This window comes from Schistocerca serialis, chromosome 2, assembly GCF_023864345.2.
Source record: "Schistocerca serialis cubense isolate TAMUIC-IGC-003099 chromosome 2, iqSchSeri2.2, whole genome shotgun sequence".
NCBI classification, from domain to species: Eukaryota; Metazoa; Arthropoda; class Insecta; order Orthoptera; family Acrididae; genus Schistocerca; species Schistocerca serialis.
In genome coordinates, this window is record NC_064639.1 from 722,475,643 (window position 1) to 722,495,208 (window position 19,566).

The following is a 19,566-nucleotide window of genomic DNA, read 5'->3' on the forward strand; positions in this document are numbered from 1 at the left end:
TTGTTTGACCACCATCTCTGTGTTTGGTGGTCTTGTTGCCAGTGAGGATTTGCTACCACCCAGTAGTGTGTGTTACGGAGATTGACTCCTCCCCTGTTGTCAAAGTTTGGCTCATCTGTAAAGAGAGTGTGTGCGAAGAAGAAGGGATCACAACGTATTTACATATCAGCTCATCGACAAAATACCAGGCGTCTCTCAGCATCCCCAGGCTTAGTTGCTTGGGTGATATGTACATGATATGGGTGGAATTTAAAGTATTTTAAAACATGAGATACAGTTGATTGAGGCACGCCATGCATTCGCTGAATCCGACTAGTCAAAAGGTGTGAGTCTTCAGTGATGATAGCACAAACTCCCAGCACAATCACCTCTCTTGGGCCTGTCTTTTGTATCTGCCTTTTCGAGGCCCCTCTTTCATCTCATCTTACTAGAGTCCTAATTGTAACCTTCGTGGGATGATGGGCATTGGGATACCTTTTGGCATACAATCTTTGCCCGGCTACACAATTATCACAATACTCAACAACAGTTTTTATCATTCTCACTATTTCTTATGGTATGTAATCAGCCATTTCAGACAGATTATACTCAAAAAATAAATTTTACTGATCACTTTCACTATTATTAGTTTTCTTAGGTTTTTCTTTCAAAGAAACATCCTGTTTACACCACAACGTGAAGCCGTAACATACAGTATTAAAGTGCACTCTTTCAGAAAATGACCTAGGTGTCTAACAGATGTTTGTCTTTCAAGAGGGCACCTTTACATATCTCAGTATTGATGTAAATAATAAAATAATGACATACCCCAAGGTAATCTGTTCTTTTCAAATATGAAGGGAAGGCAGAAATGGAAGATGGGCCCAAGAAAGTCGATTGCGAGACAAGGTAACTCAGATAAATTTTTCTCTTATGGGATCCAAACATTCGTGTGGAGAATAATTTTGCTTGTACGGATTTGGAAAAATTTCACTTCAGGAATGCCTTAGTGTCTCGCGAGACAAGATTTTTGTGAATCCCACGAGGCAAAATTCATCAGAGTTCAACGAGGTGGAAGTATTCTAAATCCCTTTACACACATTTTTTCTAAGTCCATAAGAAAAAAATTTATGAGAGTCATGCCAGTCAAGAATCATTCTAAATGAATTCTGAGAAATTTTCAAAGTCTCCAAAGGTAAAATTTCTCAGAACCCCCAGTCGTGGTTTCGGATTTCCCAGCAATGACTCTTTATTATTTAGCCTCAAAGCTCCACCCTTCTCTTCTCTGATTGTGCCGGAACAAGCACAGTGCTGGTCTCTGATTTAGCACCCTCCAAGTGGTGCACATTGGTTTCCGCCAATGCCGACGGTATTTGCTTTCAGGTAAATCCATACTGAAGAATTTCAAGGCCATTTCAAGTTCAGGAAAATTTTGCCGGTGGACAAGAGTTCAGAAACCATACACAAGATTTTCACTGAAAATTTTTCCTGCTCTTGCTTCATTCTCAAGATACTGGTAACCTGGGAAAGTTACAATGAAGTGCCCCCTGACAACAAACCACTGGTTTTTCGAAAAAAAATGTTCCCTACAAACATGTGCCCCCTCCTCCCCACCCCAGATAGAATACGAATATGGAATAAAAATAGAGGCTGTGATTTGCAAAAATAAACTTGATCTTGGTTTGACCTTGAAAACAGGTTTCAAGGTCATTTCAAGGTAACCATACCACCAGCCCCTTCAAACTTTACAACTTGTACAATTTCTCTCTTTTTTTTTTTTTTTTTTTTTTGTAGGATTGTGCCACCCCAGAGATATCGGCCCTGTATAGATTAAAATGGGACACCCTGTATAATGTTAACCACACTGAAAAGGAATTTCATAAACACCTAGTTTTCATAAAAGCATATCGCCTTTCGTTGATCCCTGAAGACGTGGTACCTTGAAGAACCATTTCCCACATATAGAACATTTTAATTCTCTTTCCTCTTCCTCCAGTTGGTTTTCACTTGCAGAGCTTTCCTAATCTGATTTTGATACATCCAATCTTACTGCCTCTTCCAGGCTCACCAGTTTGTCCAGTAAGCTGTCAGCATTAGAACCTGCATAGGGCCTTTGTATTGAAATTTTAAGCATGTTCAGAGTACAAGGTGTGCAAACTAAAACTGGCCCAGAAAATATTTACAATAAGACTGATGCAGAATTGACCCTCATTAATGAACATCACATAATGTTGTGGGAGTGGCCACTATTTATGTTGAGGCAGTGCTGTGCTCGATTTACCAAATTGTGACATACATGTACCATATCTGCATGAGGAATAGCAGGAGTAGTGTTCAGTTTACCCCTCAGATGAAAATCACAGAGAGAGAAATCAGGTGATCAAGGCCACACTGTGGCAAACCAACCCCACCCCCTCTTCCCCCCACCCTCCTCTGCTAGGTCACCAGCACATGCAGTTAGTCCATGTAATGAGGCTGTTATGTGCCGATCTGGCTGAGCTCTCTGGCAACACAGAGATCACTCTTCTAGCACCTGAGCTGTCACATGTATGCCGAGCAGTGATTGCTCATCTTTTTGTGGCTTTCGAACTCCCGGCAATGACCACCTTGCCAGGCAGCCCACGCCATGGTTGAGTGGTGCCCACAAGGTGAGGCCCTGATAGGAATGGGTGGTAATGGGGCGGATGCTCTTATGAAGCATGCTAAGCTCCACACCTTTAGCCAGTCTTCCACAGCCATCTCTTTAGACAGCTACTTTTACTTCCTTGGCCCTCCCCTCCCTGGTCACCATTTGGGAGGAGGGTCAGGCATACCAACTTGGAGCAAAACCTTTTCCCTGTTACTTGGTTTGGTCTAGGACAGATGGGGTGAATTTCACCACTACCAAACTGCTCTTTTTTGTAGAACATATCAAAGATTGGTTTAATGTAGTTGACTCACTTAGTAAGATGTGTCTGCCAGTCAGTCAACTTTCCTTTGTGCTTGTGACCGCTTAGGGGAGGGACATCCTGCTGGGCGTTACCCCTCTCCAGTGCTTAAATATGACCCAGGGCATTATTTTCCACAGGGACATTCTCCTTCAATCTGAAAAGGCACTTAGCACTAATCTGAAACAGTGCGGCATCCATTTCATCCAGTGAGTCCAGAGAAGTCCTAAGGACAATTGCATTGATACCAGTACTTAGGTCTTGGCTTTTGAATGGGTACCCTTCCAGAAAAAGTCAAAGTTATTGTTTACCATTGTGACATGAAGCCCTACATCTCACCTCACACGCACTGTTTCCAGTGTCACGTCTTCATGATGTGGGGCAAATCCTATTTGCGGTGACTGCAGCCACCCTCTCCATGTGTGGAGTCCTTGCATTCCACTGCCCAAGTGTACGAACTGTTTGGACCCACACACTCCTCTGCTGCCAGATTGCCCTATATATAAAAAGGAAAGATTCAGGAATTCAAAACTCTCAACCATCTATCCTACTCAGAGGTCCAACAACAGCCAACAGAAATTCAACCATCTCCACCCAGTATCCTTACATCTGCCTTTGCTTCTGTTAGTTTCTCCCCCCCCCTCCCCCCCCTCCTTCTTACCCCCATCCTGTCAGTGTGGCTATTAAAGATAACCGTTGAGCCCTCCAATGCTACATACAGCATCCATCTCTTGCCCACCCCCTGGCCTTCAAGTGGCTTTGTGTCCAGGTCGATTATGTTATAAAACACCAGAAATGGATTTGTTGGGAATGGTATGTCACTGCCATAGGGCTGGATTCTTCCTCTTCCCAGGTATGGACAAAGATCAAATGCAATTTTAGCCACCGTACTGCCACTCGTGTCCCAGGAATTTCCCCGAGTGGTGTTGCCCTCACCAGCTTGGATGCTACTGCTGAGCATTCTGCTAGGCATTTCACCCAGGCCTCTGTGCCGGTCCACTACCCACCCATGTTCTATCTTCTCAAGCACTGTCAGGAACGACTTCCTTTAAAAATAACACCCTGTTTAATGAGTGGGAATTCATGAATGTTCTTGCTCTCTGCCTTGACATGGTTCGTGGACCACACCAGTTGCACAACCAAATGTTTCAACTCTTATCAGTGGCTAGCCAACATCATGTACTGTTTCTAACCATCTCCGGAGCAAGGGAGAATTGTCTTTCAAATGGTAAAAAAGTTTTGTTATGCCAGTTTTGAAATTGAGTAAACCGCCTCTTCAGATGGACAGCTGTGATTGTTTTAACCAGTGTCCTCTGCAGCTTTCTTGAATGTACTGCAAGTCAAAGGCTGTATTGTATCTTGAATTCCACGACCTTTTGACTTCGACCCAGGGTGGTTTTCACCAAGGGCACTGTAATGCAGATAATTTAGTCCACCTGGAATTTGCTACTTGAATGGCCTCTGCCTGGTGTCACCACCTTGTTGCAGTCTTCTTCAGTTTGCATAAAGCTTACTATCTACATTGTGACGCCACATCATTGCTACCTTACTTGAGTGAGGCGTCTGTGACCCGCTTCAGATTTTTACCCAGAACTTTTCTTCATGTTGCAATTTTCAGGGACAGGTTGGTGCCTCCCATAGCAACTTCCATCTGCAGGAGATTGGGATTCTGCAGGGTTCTGTTTTGAGTGTCTCTCTGTTTTTAATGGCAATCAATGCTATGGTGATGGGTGCAAGGCCTACGGTACCCCCTCTTCTTATGCTGACAATTTTTACATTTATTTTTATTTGTCCACAGTGGACTTTGCTGAACACAGACTGCAAGGAGCAATACATAGAGCACATTCTTGTGCTTTCACTCAAGGCTTCCATTTTTCAACTGTAAAGATCTGCATTATACAACAATCCTGTCATTGCCATACAGTCCATTCCCATACGGATCTGTACCTTGATGGCCATTTGCTCAATGTGGTGGACTCTTACTATTTTTTGGGACTGGTCTTTGATGCCTGGTTGACATGGCTTCCCCATCTTCATTAACTAAAGCAAACATGTTGATCACACCTCAATGCTCTTCAGTGCCTTAGCGGCACTGACTGGTGTGTGGACCACTATACTCTGATATAGCTCTACAAAGCATTGATCCAGTCCCATCTAGATTATGGGAATCTCTCATATCGCTAGACATACCTCCAAAATTACAGATACTGGACCCAATATGCCATTGTGAGGTACGACCAGCAACTGGTACCTTTTGGACTAGCCTCACGATCAGTCTCCTAACAGAGGCAGGGGTTCCACCAATGCGTGCCTAAACAGTTGATTGCCTATGTGTTATGCATCCATCGCTCCTGGTGCAACTGAACTACTATCTCCTCTTTCCAGATATTACTGAACTCCAGCTTTCCCCTCTACCAATTCTTCTCCGGGCCTGCTCACAGTATGGCTTCATGGTGCATCTCCTGGTGACAGCTCTGCCTTGACCTTTCACAAGATCTGAAAGACTCAGCTCATCCTGCAGCTATCTACTGCCAGTTCTTCTCCATTGTTGGCATGTTTTGGGGTTCAGAATTAATCTATACTGATGGCTCGATTTTGCCAGTCACACTGGCTTTGCTTACATTCATGCACAATGTAATGATTTCCACCCCTTGCTGGTTGGCTGCAGTGTTTTCACTGCGGAGTTAGTAGCCATCTCTCATGCTCTTGACCACATTCATTCCTTCACCACTCAGTCCTTCCTCAACTGTAGCGACTCTGTGTACAGTTTACAAGCTCTTGACCAGTGTTACACTCATCATTCCTTGGTCCTGACTATCCAGGATTCCTGTTTTACCCTCAAACAATGTGGTCACTAGGCGGTCTTTGTCTGGACCCTGTGTCATTTTGAGATCCCAGAGAATGAACTCGCTGACGGACCGGTCCAATTGGTTATTGGCAACCCGCGTCTCGAGAAGTGTATTATGCCATTAAGTTCTCCATGCAGGCCTCTTGTGAGGACTCCATCATCCTTTGCTAGGTCTGTTTCAGCCATACCTGGCTGACTCATGGTCATCATCTCTGTCATGAGGATCCACCCCACTGTTATTATAGTGCCCGTTTGATGGGGTTCCAAATTTTGCTGGACTGCCCTAACCTCGCTGCCCAGCAGCGGACTCTTCATCTTCCTGACTTGCTACCCCTGATGTTAGCAGATGATGTCTCAGCGGCTGCCCTGGTTTTACAGTTTATTTTTGAAGGAGTTTGTACCACTCTCTGTAAGGGAGGGTCCCTAAGCCTTGTCGGCCCATTGAAGAGTTTGCAGGAGGCCCTGTTGCGTCCTCTGCTCTAAACAGGCAGCGACTGTCTTGAGCTTTATAGTCCACTCCAGCTCCCATCCTACCCACTCTTTTGCTCTTATTTCTGCTTCTTACATGTTCTGTTTGACTTGGTGTTCATTTGTTTTCCTGTACTTCTCTTGTTGTGTCTGTGTCAACAGTCTTTTCTGGGTATTGATGAGTGGGGCACCTCTGGAAAGTGTGTGTGTGTTTTGGGGGGGGGGGGGGGATGATATGTCCCCCGTCACACTTTCTGCCTTTACGGGCCTCCAACTGCTCCCTGGATGGGACACCTCACCCGCCTTTCTCTCTCCTTACCCCTCTTTTCTTTCCATTGCTCCTTTCTCTAAGCTTTTTTGACCTTCGGTAGACATTGGGTTTTTTTCCCTTGGGTTTCACACACTAGGCTCTTCTTTGGTGTGTAGTTTTGTTGACTTGCCTGTTTCAGGTAGGAGGGCCTGATGACCTCATAGTTTGGTCCGTTTAATCATTAAACCAACCAGCCACCCATGTGTGTGTGTGTGTGAGTTGTGCTTGCGTGAATGTGTGTGTTGTCTACTTTAGAAAGCCTTTTCATTAAAAGCTTACATGTCTAGTAGTCTTTTTGTTGTGCCTGTCAGCAATTCCACATCTCCCCTATATGGTGGGTGGCAATCTGTCGTTTGTTGTTGTAGCTAGAGTCATGAACAATGGCAGTTGAGTCTCTTGTTGTTCTGCACAACTGCATCATGCATTCTGCAACAGCCAATGAGTGTCAGTAGTGTTCTGAGCTATCTACTGTGAATGTTGTATTAAATGCAAACATTAAACATGATTTTAGCAAGTCATTTAATGAATTATTATTCCAACTGTTGTGAGCAGTCAGCACAGGTGATGGTGGCCATAGTCATGGTCATGGCCGTGATCTTGGTGAGCAACAACTTTTACATAACCAAGGAAGAGACATAATTTGCAGGTACACGCTTTCTTCAAGCACAAAACACATGTATGCATGTACTGCAACTGTTACTTGGAACCAGCAACAGTGCAGTCCCCATTCTGCTTTGGCCTGCAGGAATCGCCGTCATGAATTAGCCTATACTTACTTTGTTTAAAATTTTAAACTGTTGTGCCATTTGTTCACATAAACTGGCCATAATGGATGTCATGCATTTCAAAGATGGGACGACAATGGTAATTTTGCTATGTGTTTGTGGTAACTACTGGTGGAGCAGTTAAACCATGCAGCCGTGTAAACCTTGCAGCCATGTCCCAGGCTGGAGAAGTGGGACATGCTATTAAGCAGCGCGTACCATCACATTGGAAGTGACATGACGGAAAGGAGGCAAAGCTTAACAGTCAGTTTTGTACAAAACTGTAATAAGTGAAAATCTTACGGAATCATTGTCAGATCAGTGTATGTTCACTCTTTGATATAAAGTGTTATCTTATTGTAACTTACAGAGCAACATAAGCATATTTATGAAGAAGTGCTTACTGTTCTTTAGTAGGCAGTCAAACCTTGACAAAAGTCTGGAGCTTCCAGTGGAAGAGAAGTTTCAGTGGCACAGAAGTCCACATTCAAGAATTACTACACAATTTGTCAGTATGTTGGATTAAGAAGCAGTAGTTCATAATTTCAAAGTAATAACAATTGTAGCCTAAACACACTACTATTTCCCATAAGTTACAGAAAACTTCATTGGCCAAGATGCATTGCTGAAAGATGATGGAATATTTTATCTGTTGGGGAAACTTCAAGAAGACTGAAAATATTGTCCAGCCTTTGGTCATTGCCCTTCATCAGAGTCTAATTAATACAGAACACACACACACACACACACACACACACACACACACACACACACACACACACACACACACTCACACACACTCTACCGTGTCAGTGTTGCAGCACCAAAGTGCAGCTGTGTGTGTGTGTGTGTGTGTGTGTGTGTGTGTGTGTGTGCGCGCGCGCGCATGTGCGCGCGCGCGCGTGTGCGCGCGCGCGCGTGTGCGCGCGCGCGCGTGTGCGCGCGCGCGCGTGTGCGCACGCGCGCGTGTGCGTGTGCGCGCGCGCGCGCTTTTGTTAGCTCCCATTAAGGGCGGTGTCCAAAAGCCTAGCAACAGTTTGTTTCGTATTTCTTGAAGTCTTTAACTTTATTTCTACCATTGCTTGTATTCCACCCAGGACTTTCCACGAATATGTTAGTTAGCACTTTTAATTTATTTTTATTTTATTTCTTTTCAGCTTGGAAGGCCATACATTATCTCAAAAACTGTCATGGCTTCTGTCAGACAGAGAACATTTATTATCATGCTTTGAAAAGACGGCCTATCTTTGTCAGGAAAAGTATGGAGAAGCAACACTTATTTGTTTGAGAGCTGTGGAGCAGAATCAGCCTTCATTACTCGCAGAGATAGATCCATGTTTGGTAAGTCTTAGCTTAGTAAGTTCTGTATTACTCATTGATTAGTGATTATGTTGTTGTTGTTGTTGTTGTTGTTTTCAGTCTGATGCAGCTCTCCACACTAATCTATCCTGCAAGCCTCTGCATAACTACTACAGCTACACCCATTTGAACCTACTTATTGTATTCAAGCCTTGTTCTCTCTCTACAGATTTTACACCCAGACTTTCTCCCATTGCCAAACTAACAGTTCTTTGGTCCCTCATGACGTATGCTGTCAGCTGATCCCTTGTTTAGTCAAGTTGTATCACAAATTTCTTTTTGCCCATTTCAGTACCTTATCATTTGTTATTCAGCATTATTCTATAGCACCATATTTCAAAAGTTTCTTCTTGTCTCAGTTGGGCTATCACCCATATTTCACTTCCGTACAATGCTACATTCCAGAAAAACACCCTATGAAAAGCTTCTTATCACTTAAGTTTGTATTAGATATTAACAAAGTCCTCTTTTTTCAGAAATGCTTTCCTTGTTATTGTCAGTCTGCATTTCATATTATCTCTTCATCTTCCATCATGTAATTTTGGTGCCCAAATAACAACAGCCGGCCGCGGTGGTCTAGCGGTTCTGGCGCTGCAGTCCGGAACCGCGGGACTGCCACGGTCACAGGTTCGAATCCTGCCTCGGGCATGGGTGTGTGTGATGTCCTTAGGTTAGTTAGGTATAAGTAGTTCTAAGTTCTAGGGGACTTGTGACCTAAGATGTTGAGTCCCATAGTGCTCAGAGCCATTTGAACCAAATAACAACACTCATGTACTACTTTACTCCCTCAGCACCACCTGCCTTGCGTAAGTTACATTCCATTACCCTTGCTTTGCTTTTACTGATGTTACTCTTATCTACTCAAGACACTATTCATTCAATTGTACTCCTGTTTCAAATCCATTGCTGTCTCTGATAGAATTAAAATTTCACTGGCAAACTGTAAAGTTTTTATTTCTCCCTGAGCTTTAACTCATTTTCCAAATTTCTCCTTGATTCCTTTCAAAGCTTGTTCAATGTACAGATTGAATAACATCAGGGATAAACTACAACCCTGTCTCACTCCCTTCTCAACTATGGCTTCATTTTCATGTCCTTAGTCTGGTTTCTGTATAACTATTAAATAACTTTTCACTCCCTGTGTTTTATCCCTGTCACTTTCAAAATTTAAGAGTGTAGTCCAGTTCACACACTGTTAAAATCTCTCTTTAATTCTACAAATACTATAAACAAAGGTTTGCTTTTTTTCTTCAACCTATCAGTCAGGATAAGTTGTAGGGTCAGTAATGCCTCACTTGTCGACATTTCTCCTGAACCCAAACTAATCTTCCCCTACATTGGCCTCTACCAGTTTTCCCATTTTTCTGTAAATAGTTTGTGTCAGTGTTTTACAACCATGACGGCAATGGCGGCACCGGATGCAGGTATTTCCAGCGGATCGCGCTAAGTTAAAACTATAGCGCTAAGTTAAAACTATAGTATTCGCATGTTAGCACCTTCCTTCTTTGAAATTGGAATTGTTACTTTCTTCTTGAAGTCTGAGCATATTTTGCCTGTCTCATATTTGTTACATACAAGGTGGAATAATTTTGTCATGGCTGGCTCTCTTGAGGATTTCAATAATTCTGAGGGAATATCATCTACTCCAGGGGCCATTTTCCAATTTCTTTGGTTTTGGTTTGCAATTCATAACCAGTAAATTATGATCTATGTACGCAGATTGAAACAATGAATGAAAAATTGTTCCAAGGCGAGGATTCCAACCTGGGTCTCCTGCTCACTCGCAGATGCGATAACCACTATGCCACCCTAGTACAGTTGCTATACACAACTGCGTGGACTACCCTAGCATGCCTTCCCCCTCAACCCAAGTTCCCATTCTCACCTCAGCTCACTTGGTATTCATCCTAAATTCAAACAGCATTGCAGAGGCTCTCCAACTGCCTGGAATTTGATTAATACATCTATGCCTGGGTTTCAGGCAGGATTCGCCATTTCATTTGATGCTGATGTGCTATTCCAATACAGTTAGAGAGCTTCTGCAATGCTGTTCAAGTTTAGAGGGAATTCTAAGCAGGTTGAGACATGAGTGGGAATATGGGTTGAGGAGGGAAGCATGCTAGGGTAGTTTTGTGCAGTTGTGCGAAGTCACTGTGCCAGGTTGGTGTAGTGGTTAGCACATCTGCCTACTGAGTGGAGACCCACGTTCAAATCCTGGTCCTGGTCTTGATACAAACATTCATTCATCACTTCAGTCTGCATGTAGACATATAGATGTTTGAGACTTGAGAAGGTCTCTGATTAAACCAGTAAATTATTATCAGAATCCACATATGCCCCCCGAAATGTCTTACAGTTTAAAATCTGTTTTGAAATCTCTGTTTTACCATTATATAATCTGAAACCTTCCAGTGTTCCTGAGTCTCTTCCACATGTATGATCTTCTTTCATTATTCTTAACACTTTGGGTCCTGAGCTATTGCGCGCGGGTGTCTACCATAAAGACTGGCTGATTTTAACGTATTTTAAACTACTACAACTCATGAAAGGTTTCAGTTGTAGCAATAAAATTACTCTTATTGAAAAACCTAGACTTTCTTGTTTAAAACCATATATAATACCTTTCTCTTGAATTAATACATACTTTTGACAAGCGTTATTATTATAACATTGTTTTTGAAAAAAGGAAAAATCGGTCAAAGGTATATTCACTGTATTTTCTAGAAGGAAATTTTTTTATTTTACACAAAAATTGTAATTATGATGGATACAGTATGTCTTATCTACAGTAACCACCTGTAACTATTTTAGGACGCAATTTTGCTCTTTGTGTGGTAAATTTTGAAGCACGGCAATTTGCACAATGCTACTTTACATTCACTACACTGGTTGCTTGCGTCTTTTCGCCACACTTTGCCAGAAACTTCCTTATTTCCATAAGTGTAACTCCTTTCCACTTTGATAATGAGCAGGTGGGTGCAAGGGAATTTGTGCTTCGTAATTTCCTGATGCATTGTTGCGCATATAAGTTAGTTTGTTCCTTTATATGTTTCATCATACTGTCTGTCAGGAAATATGAAAAAAATTCCAGAGGTGAACTGTTCTGGTCTAAACTGACAACATTGCATATTCCAAATTGTCCTGAGAATAGATCGATATTTGGTGCATGATCAGTAGTCGTCCAATCTTCCTCAGAATCGGTGCGGCGTGCGCGTCTCGGCTTCCCTTCGCCGTTAGTCTCACTCGTTCTTCAGGCACAATATCGACGGGATTACTTGCTGCTGAAGTGCTTGGACACTTGCCCTCCTCTTCTGAGTCTATCAGAAGAGTAGTATTTGCAAATAAAATCATAATTACGTACTGAGAGTTTTTTCAGTGAAAATCTGAGCAAAAATTATAGATGTTTTGTTGTCAGAATTCTTTACCTGAACTGCCAGAAACTTCTTCTTGAACATAGTCCACATCATCTTCAGAGTCATCTACAATATCTTCCTGTGACAAATCAATGTCAATTTCTTCTAAACCACGATATAACTCGCGATCAATTTCTTCGTCCGTCAAGCCACCCTTCGCCATGTCGACGCTACTGAGACCGCGCGGGAAAAAATTGCTGCTCACAAAACCCGACAAATAAAAAGGGAAGCACACCCTTCCACAGCATGCCCGCACTATCTAGTGACCAATACTCGAACTACAGTCCATGCAGTGCATCCCAGACAATCTGGAGCCGTAAGAACACACAAAGGAAAGAAGGGGAAGAACGAGAACACGTGCCCGTAAAATTATGGGTACCGGTCTTTCGGGCAGGTCGCGCACGCCCGTATTTTTACGGGCGTCAGTGCCTAAGTGTTAAACCAAAATTTAGCTTTGATTAAATTATACTCTGTACAAAATTTTATCAGGCATCTTCCTTTTTCTTTCCTTTCCTACAGCCCATCTTCTCCTACTATTTTTCATTCTGTTCCTTTTCGTCATATTGAATTCCAGCCACTCGTCACAATTAAATTTTCATCTGGTTCAAGTTTCTGTGTAATTTCCTTTGTCGTATCATACATCCTTTTCTCAATCTCATCATCATCATCTGTGGAGCTAGTTGACATGTAAAATAGTCGTACTGTTCTGGGCATTGGCTACCGTAATATGTTCACTATGCTGCGTACAGTAGCTTACCTGCATTCCTATTTTCTTATTCGTTATCAGGACTAATCCTGCATTGTCCCTGTCTGAATTTGTGTTGATAGCTCTGTACGGACCTGACCAAAAGTCCTATTCTTCCTACCACTCCACTTCACAAATTCCCCCTAAATCTAACTTTAACCTACTCATTTTCATTTTTACATTCTCTAACCTACATACCAAATTAAGGAATATAATTTTTTTCTTAAAAAAAGAAATTTATGCCAATTTACTGTTCATTGTTCATTTATTTTTCACAATTATGATTTCGACTTTGTAACCATTCTTAAGTGCTTGTTGAAATGTTAAAATATATCTGACCTGTCTGTGATATGTCATCATCGAAAAAACATATTTCTGGTGTTATAGATCAGCCGTCGTATTGCAGGATACATATACATATCCAGGATACATAACATTGCTGACATTGTGCACAACGAAAAACCATTAACACGCAGTATGGCATATTGAACAGCAAATATATTCTTGTGACCTGCAGTCGTCACTTCAATTGATGAACAAAAGTGATGAATGCAGGTCACAATGTGACAGGAATGTATTTGCTGTTAAATAGTTCTGCTGATGGACAGAAGTGATGAATGCAGGTCACAGAAATATATTTGCTGTTAAATATGCTATACTGTATGGTAATGGTTTCTCATTGTGCACAATGTCAGCAATATTATATATCCTGAATATGTACTTGTATCCTGTAATATGACAGTTGATCTATAAGACTAGAAATATGTTTTTTCTTTTACGATGACATGTCACAGGCAGGATAGACATTTTAACATTTCATCATTCACTTGAAAATGGCTGCAAAGTGAAATTGTTATTGTGCAAATAAATCAACAATTAACAATCAGATAGCGGAAATTTCTTTCAGAAATTTCTGTGTGTCTGTGGTCCCACACAAAGGAAAGATCATTAAATGCCATTCTTGGTTTTCTTGGTGATGACATCACAGTGAGTAGTCTTTTTGCGGAGATACAAGTGGAGGGCTATTTTATCTCTGGAGTATTCTTCCCATGCGAATGCCATGTTAAGACATATAGTAGAGCAGCAAACCCAAGGGAAAAATAGAACTTAGCTGTAAATCCTCCTTACTTTCAGCCATTTGCAGTGCAAGTACAGTAAAATAATGCTGCTAATTTAGAAGGCTAGATCATTCAATCATCCAGACTGTTGCCCCCACAACCACTGAAAAGGCTGCTACCCTCATCAGGCACCACATGTTAGTCTGACCTCTCCACATATCTTTCTCCATTGTGGTCGTACCTGTGATATGGCTATCTACAGTGTAGAGGCACGCAAGGCACCCCACATTGGCGAGGTAATGGTTCATGGTGATTCTAAATTCCGCTAACGTAACATTCCAGATTCGTCAGATCTGATTTTTAACAATATTTGAGTCAGAAGAATAGTGTCCAGTTATCATCAGCCAGAGTTGAAAACCATGAATTGTGAGACATTCAGTTGCAGGGAAGCAGTTGGAAGTAGCAACAACTACAATATATGTTATGAGACAGTATTTATCTGAACAGTGCACTGCACAGATAATGATATAACTGATGAAACATGATCAAAGCCAAATACAAGCAAAAGTCAGAAACAGCAAATAGAACGAGAATCAAAAGAATAAACTGGAGGTCATACTAAAAAAAAAAAAATCAGAGACTTTAGTCTTTGGAGTAAGGAATGAGATGGCTTAGATTTGGAAGTAGTCATTGAAACCCAGTAGTCCTCCTGGCCTCAGTCTCTGTAAGCCTTTGCCCCACACCTGCTTCCATCCGTGCCCCATGACCCTAACCTCACTCATTCTGCACGCACTCACTCTCTCTTCTCCAGTCTCCCCCTCACAATCCACTCCTCTGTTCTCATGCACTGCCTGCACCCATGCTAAAGAGAAGTAGCCAAGTCCATTTTTCAGTGAAACTAGTACTCAGTCCCCCCCATGAACCATGGACCTTGCCGTTGGTGGGGAGGCTTGCGTGCCTCAACGATACAGATAGCCGTACTGTAGGTGCAACCACAACGGAAGGGTATCTGTTGAGAGGCCAGACAAACATGTGGTTCCTGAAGAGGGGCAGCAGCCTTTTCAGTAGTTGCAGGGGCAACAGTCTGGATGATTGACTGATCTGGCCTTGTAACATTAACCAAAACGGCCTTGCTGTTGGGGTACTGCAAACGGCTGAAAGCAAGGGGAAACTACAGCCATAACTTTTCCTGAGGGCATGCAGCTTTACTGTATGGTTAAATGATGATGGCGTCCTCTTGGGTAAAATATTCCGGAGGTAAAATAGTTCCCCATTCGGATCTCTGGGCGGGGACTACTCAAGAGGACGTGGTTATCAGGAGAAAGAAAACTGGCATTCTACGGATCGGAGCGTGGAATGTCAGATCCCTTAATCAGGCAGGTAGGTTAGAAAATTTAAAAAGGGAAATGGATAGGTTAAAGTTAGATATAGTGGGAATTAGTGAAGTTCGGTGGCAGGAGGAACAAGACTTCTGGTCAGGTGAATACAGGGTTATAAATACAAAATCAAATAGGAGTAATGCAGGTGTAGGTTTAATAATGAATAAAAAAATAGGAGTGTGGGTAAGCTACTACAAACAGCATAGTGAACGTATTATAGCGGCCAAGATAGACACGAAGCCCATGCCTACTACAGTAGTACAAGTTTATATGCCAACTAGCTCTGCAGATGACGAAGAAATTGAAGAAATGTATGATGAGATAAAAGAAATTATTGAGGTTGTGAAGGGAGACGAAAATTTAATAGTCATGGGTGACTGGAATGCGAGAGTAGGAAAAGGGAGAGAAGGAAACTTAGTAGGTGACTATGGATTGGAGCTAAGAAATGAAAGAGGAAGCCGTCTGTTAGAATTTTGCACAGAGCATAACTTAATCATAGCTAACACTTGGTTAAAGACTCATAAAAGAAGATTGTATACATGGAAGAATCCTGGAGATACTAAAAGGTATCAGATAGATTATATAATGGTAAGACAGAGATTTAGGAACCAGGTTTTAAATTGTAGGACATTTCCAGGGGCAGATGTGGACTCTGACCACAATCTATTGGTTATGAACTGTAGATTAAAACTGAAGAAATTGCAAAAAGGTGGGAATTTAAGGAGATGGGACCTGGATAAACTGACTAAACCAGAGGTTGTACAGAGTTTCAGGGACAGCATAAGGGAACAATTGACAGGAATGGGGGAAAGAAATACAGTAGAAGACGAATGGGTAGCTCTGAGGGATGTAGTAGTGAAGGCAGCAGAGGATCAAGTAGGTAGAAAGACGAGGGCTAATAGAAATCCTTGGGTAATAGAAGAGATACTGAATTTAATTGATGAAAGGAGAAAATACAAAAATGCAGTAAACGAAGCTGGCAAAAAGGAATACAAACGTCTCAAAAATGAGATCGACAGGAAGTGCAAAATGGCTTAGCAGGCACGGCTAGAGGACAAATGTAAGGATGTAGAGGCTTATCTCACTAGGGGTAAGATAGATACTGCCTACAGGAAAATTAAAGAGACCTTTGGAGAAAAGAGAGACACTTGTATGAATATCAAGAGCTCAGATGGAAACCCAGTTCTAAGCAAAGAGGGGAAAGCAGAAAGGTGGAAGGAGTATATAGAGGGTCTATACAAGGGCAATGTACTTGAGGACAATATTATGGAAATGGAAGAGGATGTAGATGAAGATGAAATGGGAGATATGATACTGCGTGAAGAGTTTGACAGAGCACTGAAAGACCTGAGTCGAAACAAGGCCCCGGGAGTAGACAACATTCCATTAGAACTACTGACGGCCTTGGGAGAGCCAGTCCTGACAAAACTCTACCATCTGGTGAGCAAGATATACGAGACAGGCGAAATACCCTCAGACTTCAAGAAGAATATAATAATTCCAATCCCAAAGAACGCAGGTGTTGACAGATGTGAAAATTACCGAACTATCAGTTTAATAAGTCACAGCTGCAAAATACTAACACGAATTATTTACAGACAAATGGAAAAACTGGTAGAAGCCGACCTCGGGGAAGATCAGTTTGGATTCCATAGAAATGTTGGAACACGTGAGGCAATACTGACCTTACGACTTACCTTAGAAGCTAGATTAAGGAAAGGCAAACCTACATTTCTAGCATTTGTAGACTTAGAGAAAGCTTTTGACAATGTTGACTGGAATACTCTCTTTCAAATTCTGAAGGTGGCAGGGGTAAAATACAGGGAGTGAAAGGCTATTTACAATTTGTACAGAAACCAGATGGCAGTTATAAGAGTCGATGGGCATGAAAGGGAAGCAGTGGTTGGGAAGGGAGTGAGACAGGGATGTAGCCTCTCCCCGATGTTATTCAATCTGTATATTGAGCAAGCAGTAAAGGAAACAAAAGAAATATTTGGAGTAGGTATTAAAATCCATGGAGAAGAAGTAAAAACTTTGAGGTTCGCGGGTGACATTGTAATTCTGTCAGTGACAGCAAAGGACTTGGAAGAGCAGTTGAACGGAATGGACAGTGTCTTGAAAGGAGGATATAAGATGAATATCAACAAAAGCAAAACAAGGATAATGGAATGTAGTCGAATTAAGTCAGGTGATGCTGAGGGAATTAGATTAGGAAATGAGACGCTTAAAGTAGTAAAGGAGTTTTGCTGTTTGGGGAGCAAAATAACTGATGATGGTCGAAGTAGAGAGGATATAAAATGTAGACTGGCAATGGCAAGGAAAGCGTTTCTGAAGCAGAGAAATTTTTTAACACCGAGTATAGATTTAAGTGTCAGGAAGTCGTTTCTGAAAGTATTTGTATGGAGTGTAGCCATGTATGGAAGTGAAACATGGACAATAAATAGTTTAGACAAGAAGAGAATAGAAGCTTTTGAAATGTGGTGCTAATGAAGAATGTTGAAGATTAAGTGGGTAGATCACGTAACTAATGAGGAGGTATTGAATAGGATTGGGGAGAAGAGAAGTTTGTGGCACAACTTGACTAGAAGAAGGGATCGGTTGGTAGGACATGTCCTGAGGCATCAAGGGATCACAAATTTAGCATTGGAGGGCAGCGTGGAGGGTAAAAACTGTAGAGGGAGACCAAGAGATGAATACACTAAGCAGATTCAGAAGGATGTAGGTTGCAGTAGGTACTGGGAGATGAAGGAGCTTGCACAGGATAGAGTAGCATGGAGAGCTGCATCAAACCAGTCTCAGGACTGAAGACCACAACAACAACAACAGTACTCAGTATAACCATCCTATGGAGATGACTATAATGAATGTGTGTATAATGTCATGTCTTGTTGTTGTTGTTGGCAATGATGATGAGGAAAAGAAGAGGGCAAAATGTAGTGTTGGCTCATAATACTCTCCAAATCATTATTAGTTAATACCAGGTATCTGGTACATTGTGGCTTTAGTCTCTGTTAATCCTTGTCAATAACTTTCAATTGCTGGTAGAATGCTTGCCTATTGATAATTATTCAGTTTTACTAACGACAGATTTTATTGTACTTACCAACAATTTCATAATACAGGTAAATCACATAATTACAGTAACCAGTACTGCAGTCATGGCATCTGTATTTACTCACATCTTGATAATTCTCCCACTCTAGATACAACGAATGTAAATGGTTTTTAATCTAGTCATTGATGGAGTTAATAATTTACAGAACTTAAGAACAAAAAGGAACTTCACACTAAAACAACAAGAATAACAGAATTAACGATTTGTAGTATTCACAGACATTTCATTAGAAAGAATAAACAGCCGATAGCTACCACAGAGAGCTATTTACAGTAAAAGTACTAACATTTGCATTACACTGATTACAGTAGAAAGCAGTTCGTACCTTACTGCCAACAAAATTATCAAAATAACTTTAACTGCATGCAGAAACCAGTGCAGTACCATTAGGTGGCCAGCCTTGAACCCGATATCCAGCAATGATCGACTCATGAATTGGTGGTTTGGGTATGCAATAAGGTTTAATAGATGACTGAAACAACAGGTAATTATGTTGGCCTTTCGTCATTTCTCTAGGTCGCATGGTAGATCACAAGGATCTGCTGGAATTGGCATTTGATATTCCCCTTCAGATGAGGCAAGTGATCTGAAATCATCTGTGGTGATACTGACATGTACTCGTATTGCACGCCACAACATACTAATAATGAAATCAGTAGGCTACATAAAATCAAAAGAAAAGTCTATTCACAAAGCAGTGGCTGGAAAACACACATATAAAAGGTATTTCATATGTAAGCTTTCAGAGCCAGTTGCTCCTTCTTCTGGCAGAAGAGTTGGAGGGGAAGGAAGAAGAGTGAAAAAAAGGACTGGTGAGGTTTAGGAAAAGGGATACAGTTGGGAAAGTCGCCCAGAAACCCGGGTCAGGGGAGACTTAATGAATGAGATGAGTCTTTCCTTCTCATGTCTTTCTCATTTCCAGTTTTAGAGCTATGAATATTATTTAAAAACTTTCTAAAACATCACACTTTTTATCCCATTGCAGAAATTTCCAGAGCATACAGAAGTGTTCCTAGAATTTCTAGTACATTAAAGAATATTCCTGAAATTTGAAGTACATTTTTTGCAGATTGTTGAAAAGGGAGAAAAAAGGACTTTAAGAAAATGCAAAAGCAAATCAGGGATAATGTGCAGCATAAGTACAATTACAAAAGGTTGCTATTATGACAGGGAATTTATGCGATTTAGATAATCAACTGAG

General features: G+C 41.5%; 1 protein-coding gene across 4 annotated transcripts in view; it reads left to right on the top strand.

Annotated features, from left to right (window-relative positions):
• Nucleotides 1–19,566, top strand: part of LOC126457914 (run domain Beclin-1-interacting and cysteine-rich domain-containing protein) — a 209,873-nt gene that overhangs the window by 82,862 nt on the left and 107,445 nt on the right. For all 4 annotated transcript variants that reach the window (XM_050094600.1, XM_050094602.1, XM_050094601.1 and 1 more), the window contains one exon: nt 8,454–8,637. In XM_050094600.1, the coding sequence (XP_049950557.1) occupies nt 8,454–8,637 (184 nt within the window). The remainder of the gene's footprint in view (nt 1–8,453; nt 8,638–19,566) is intronic.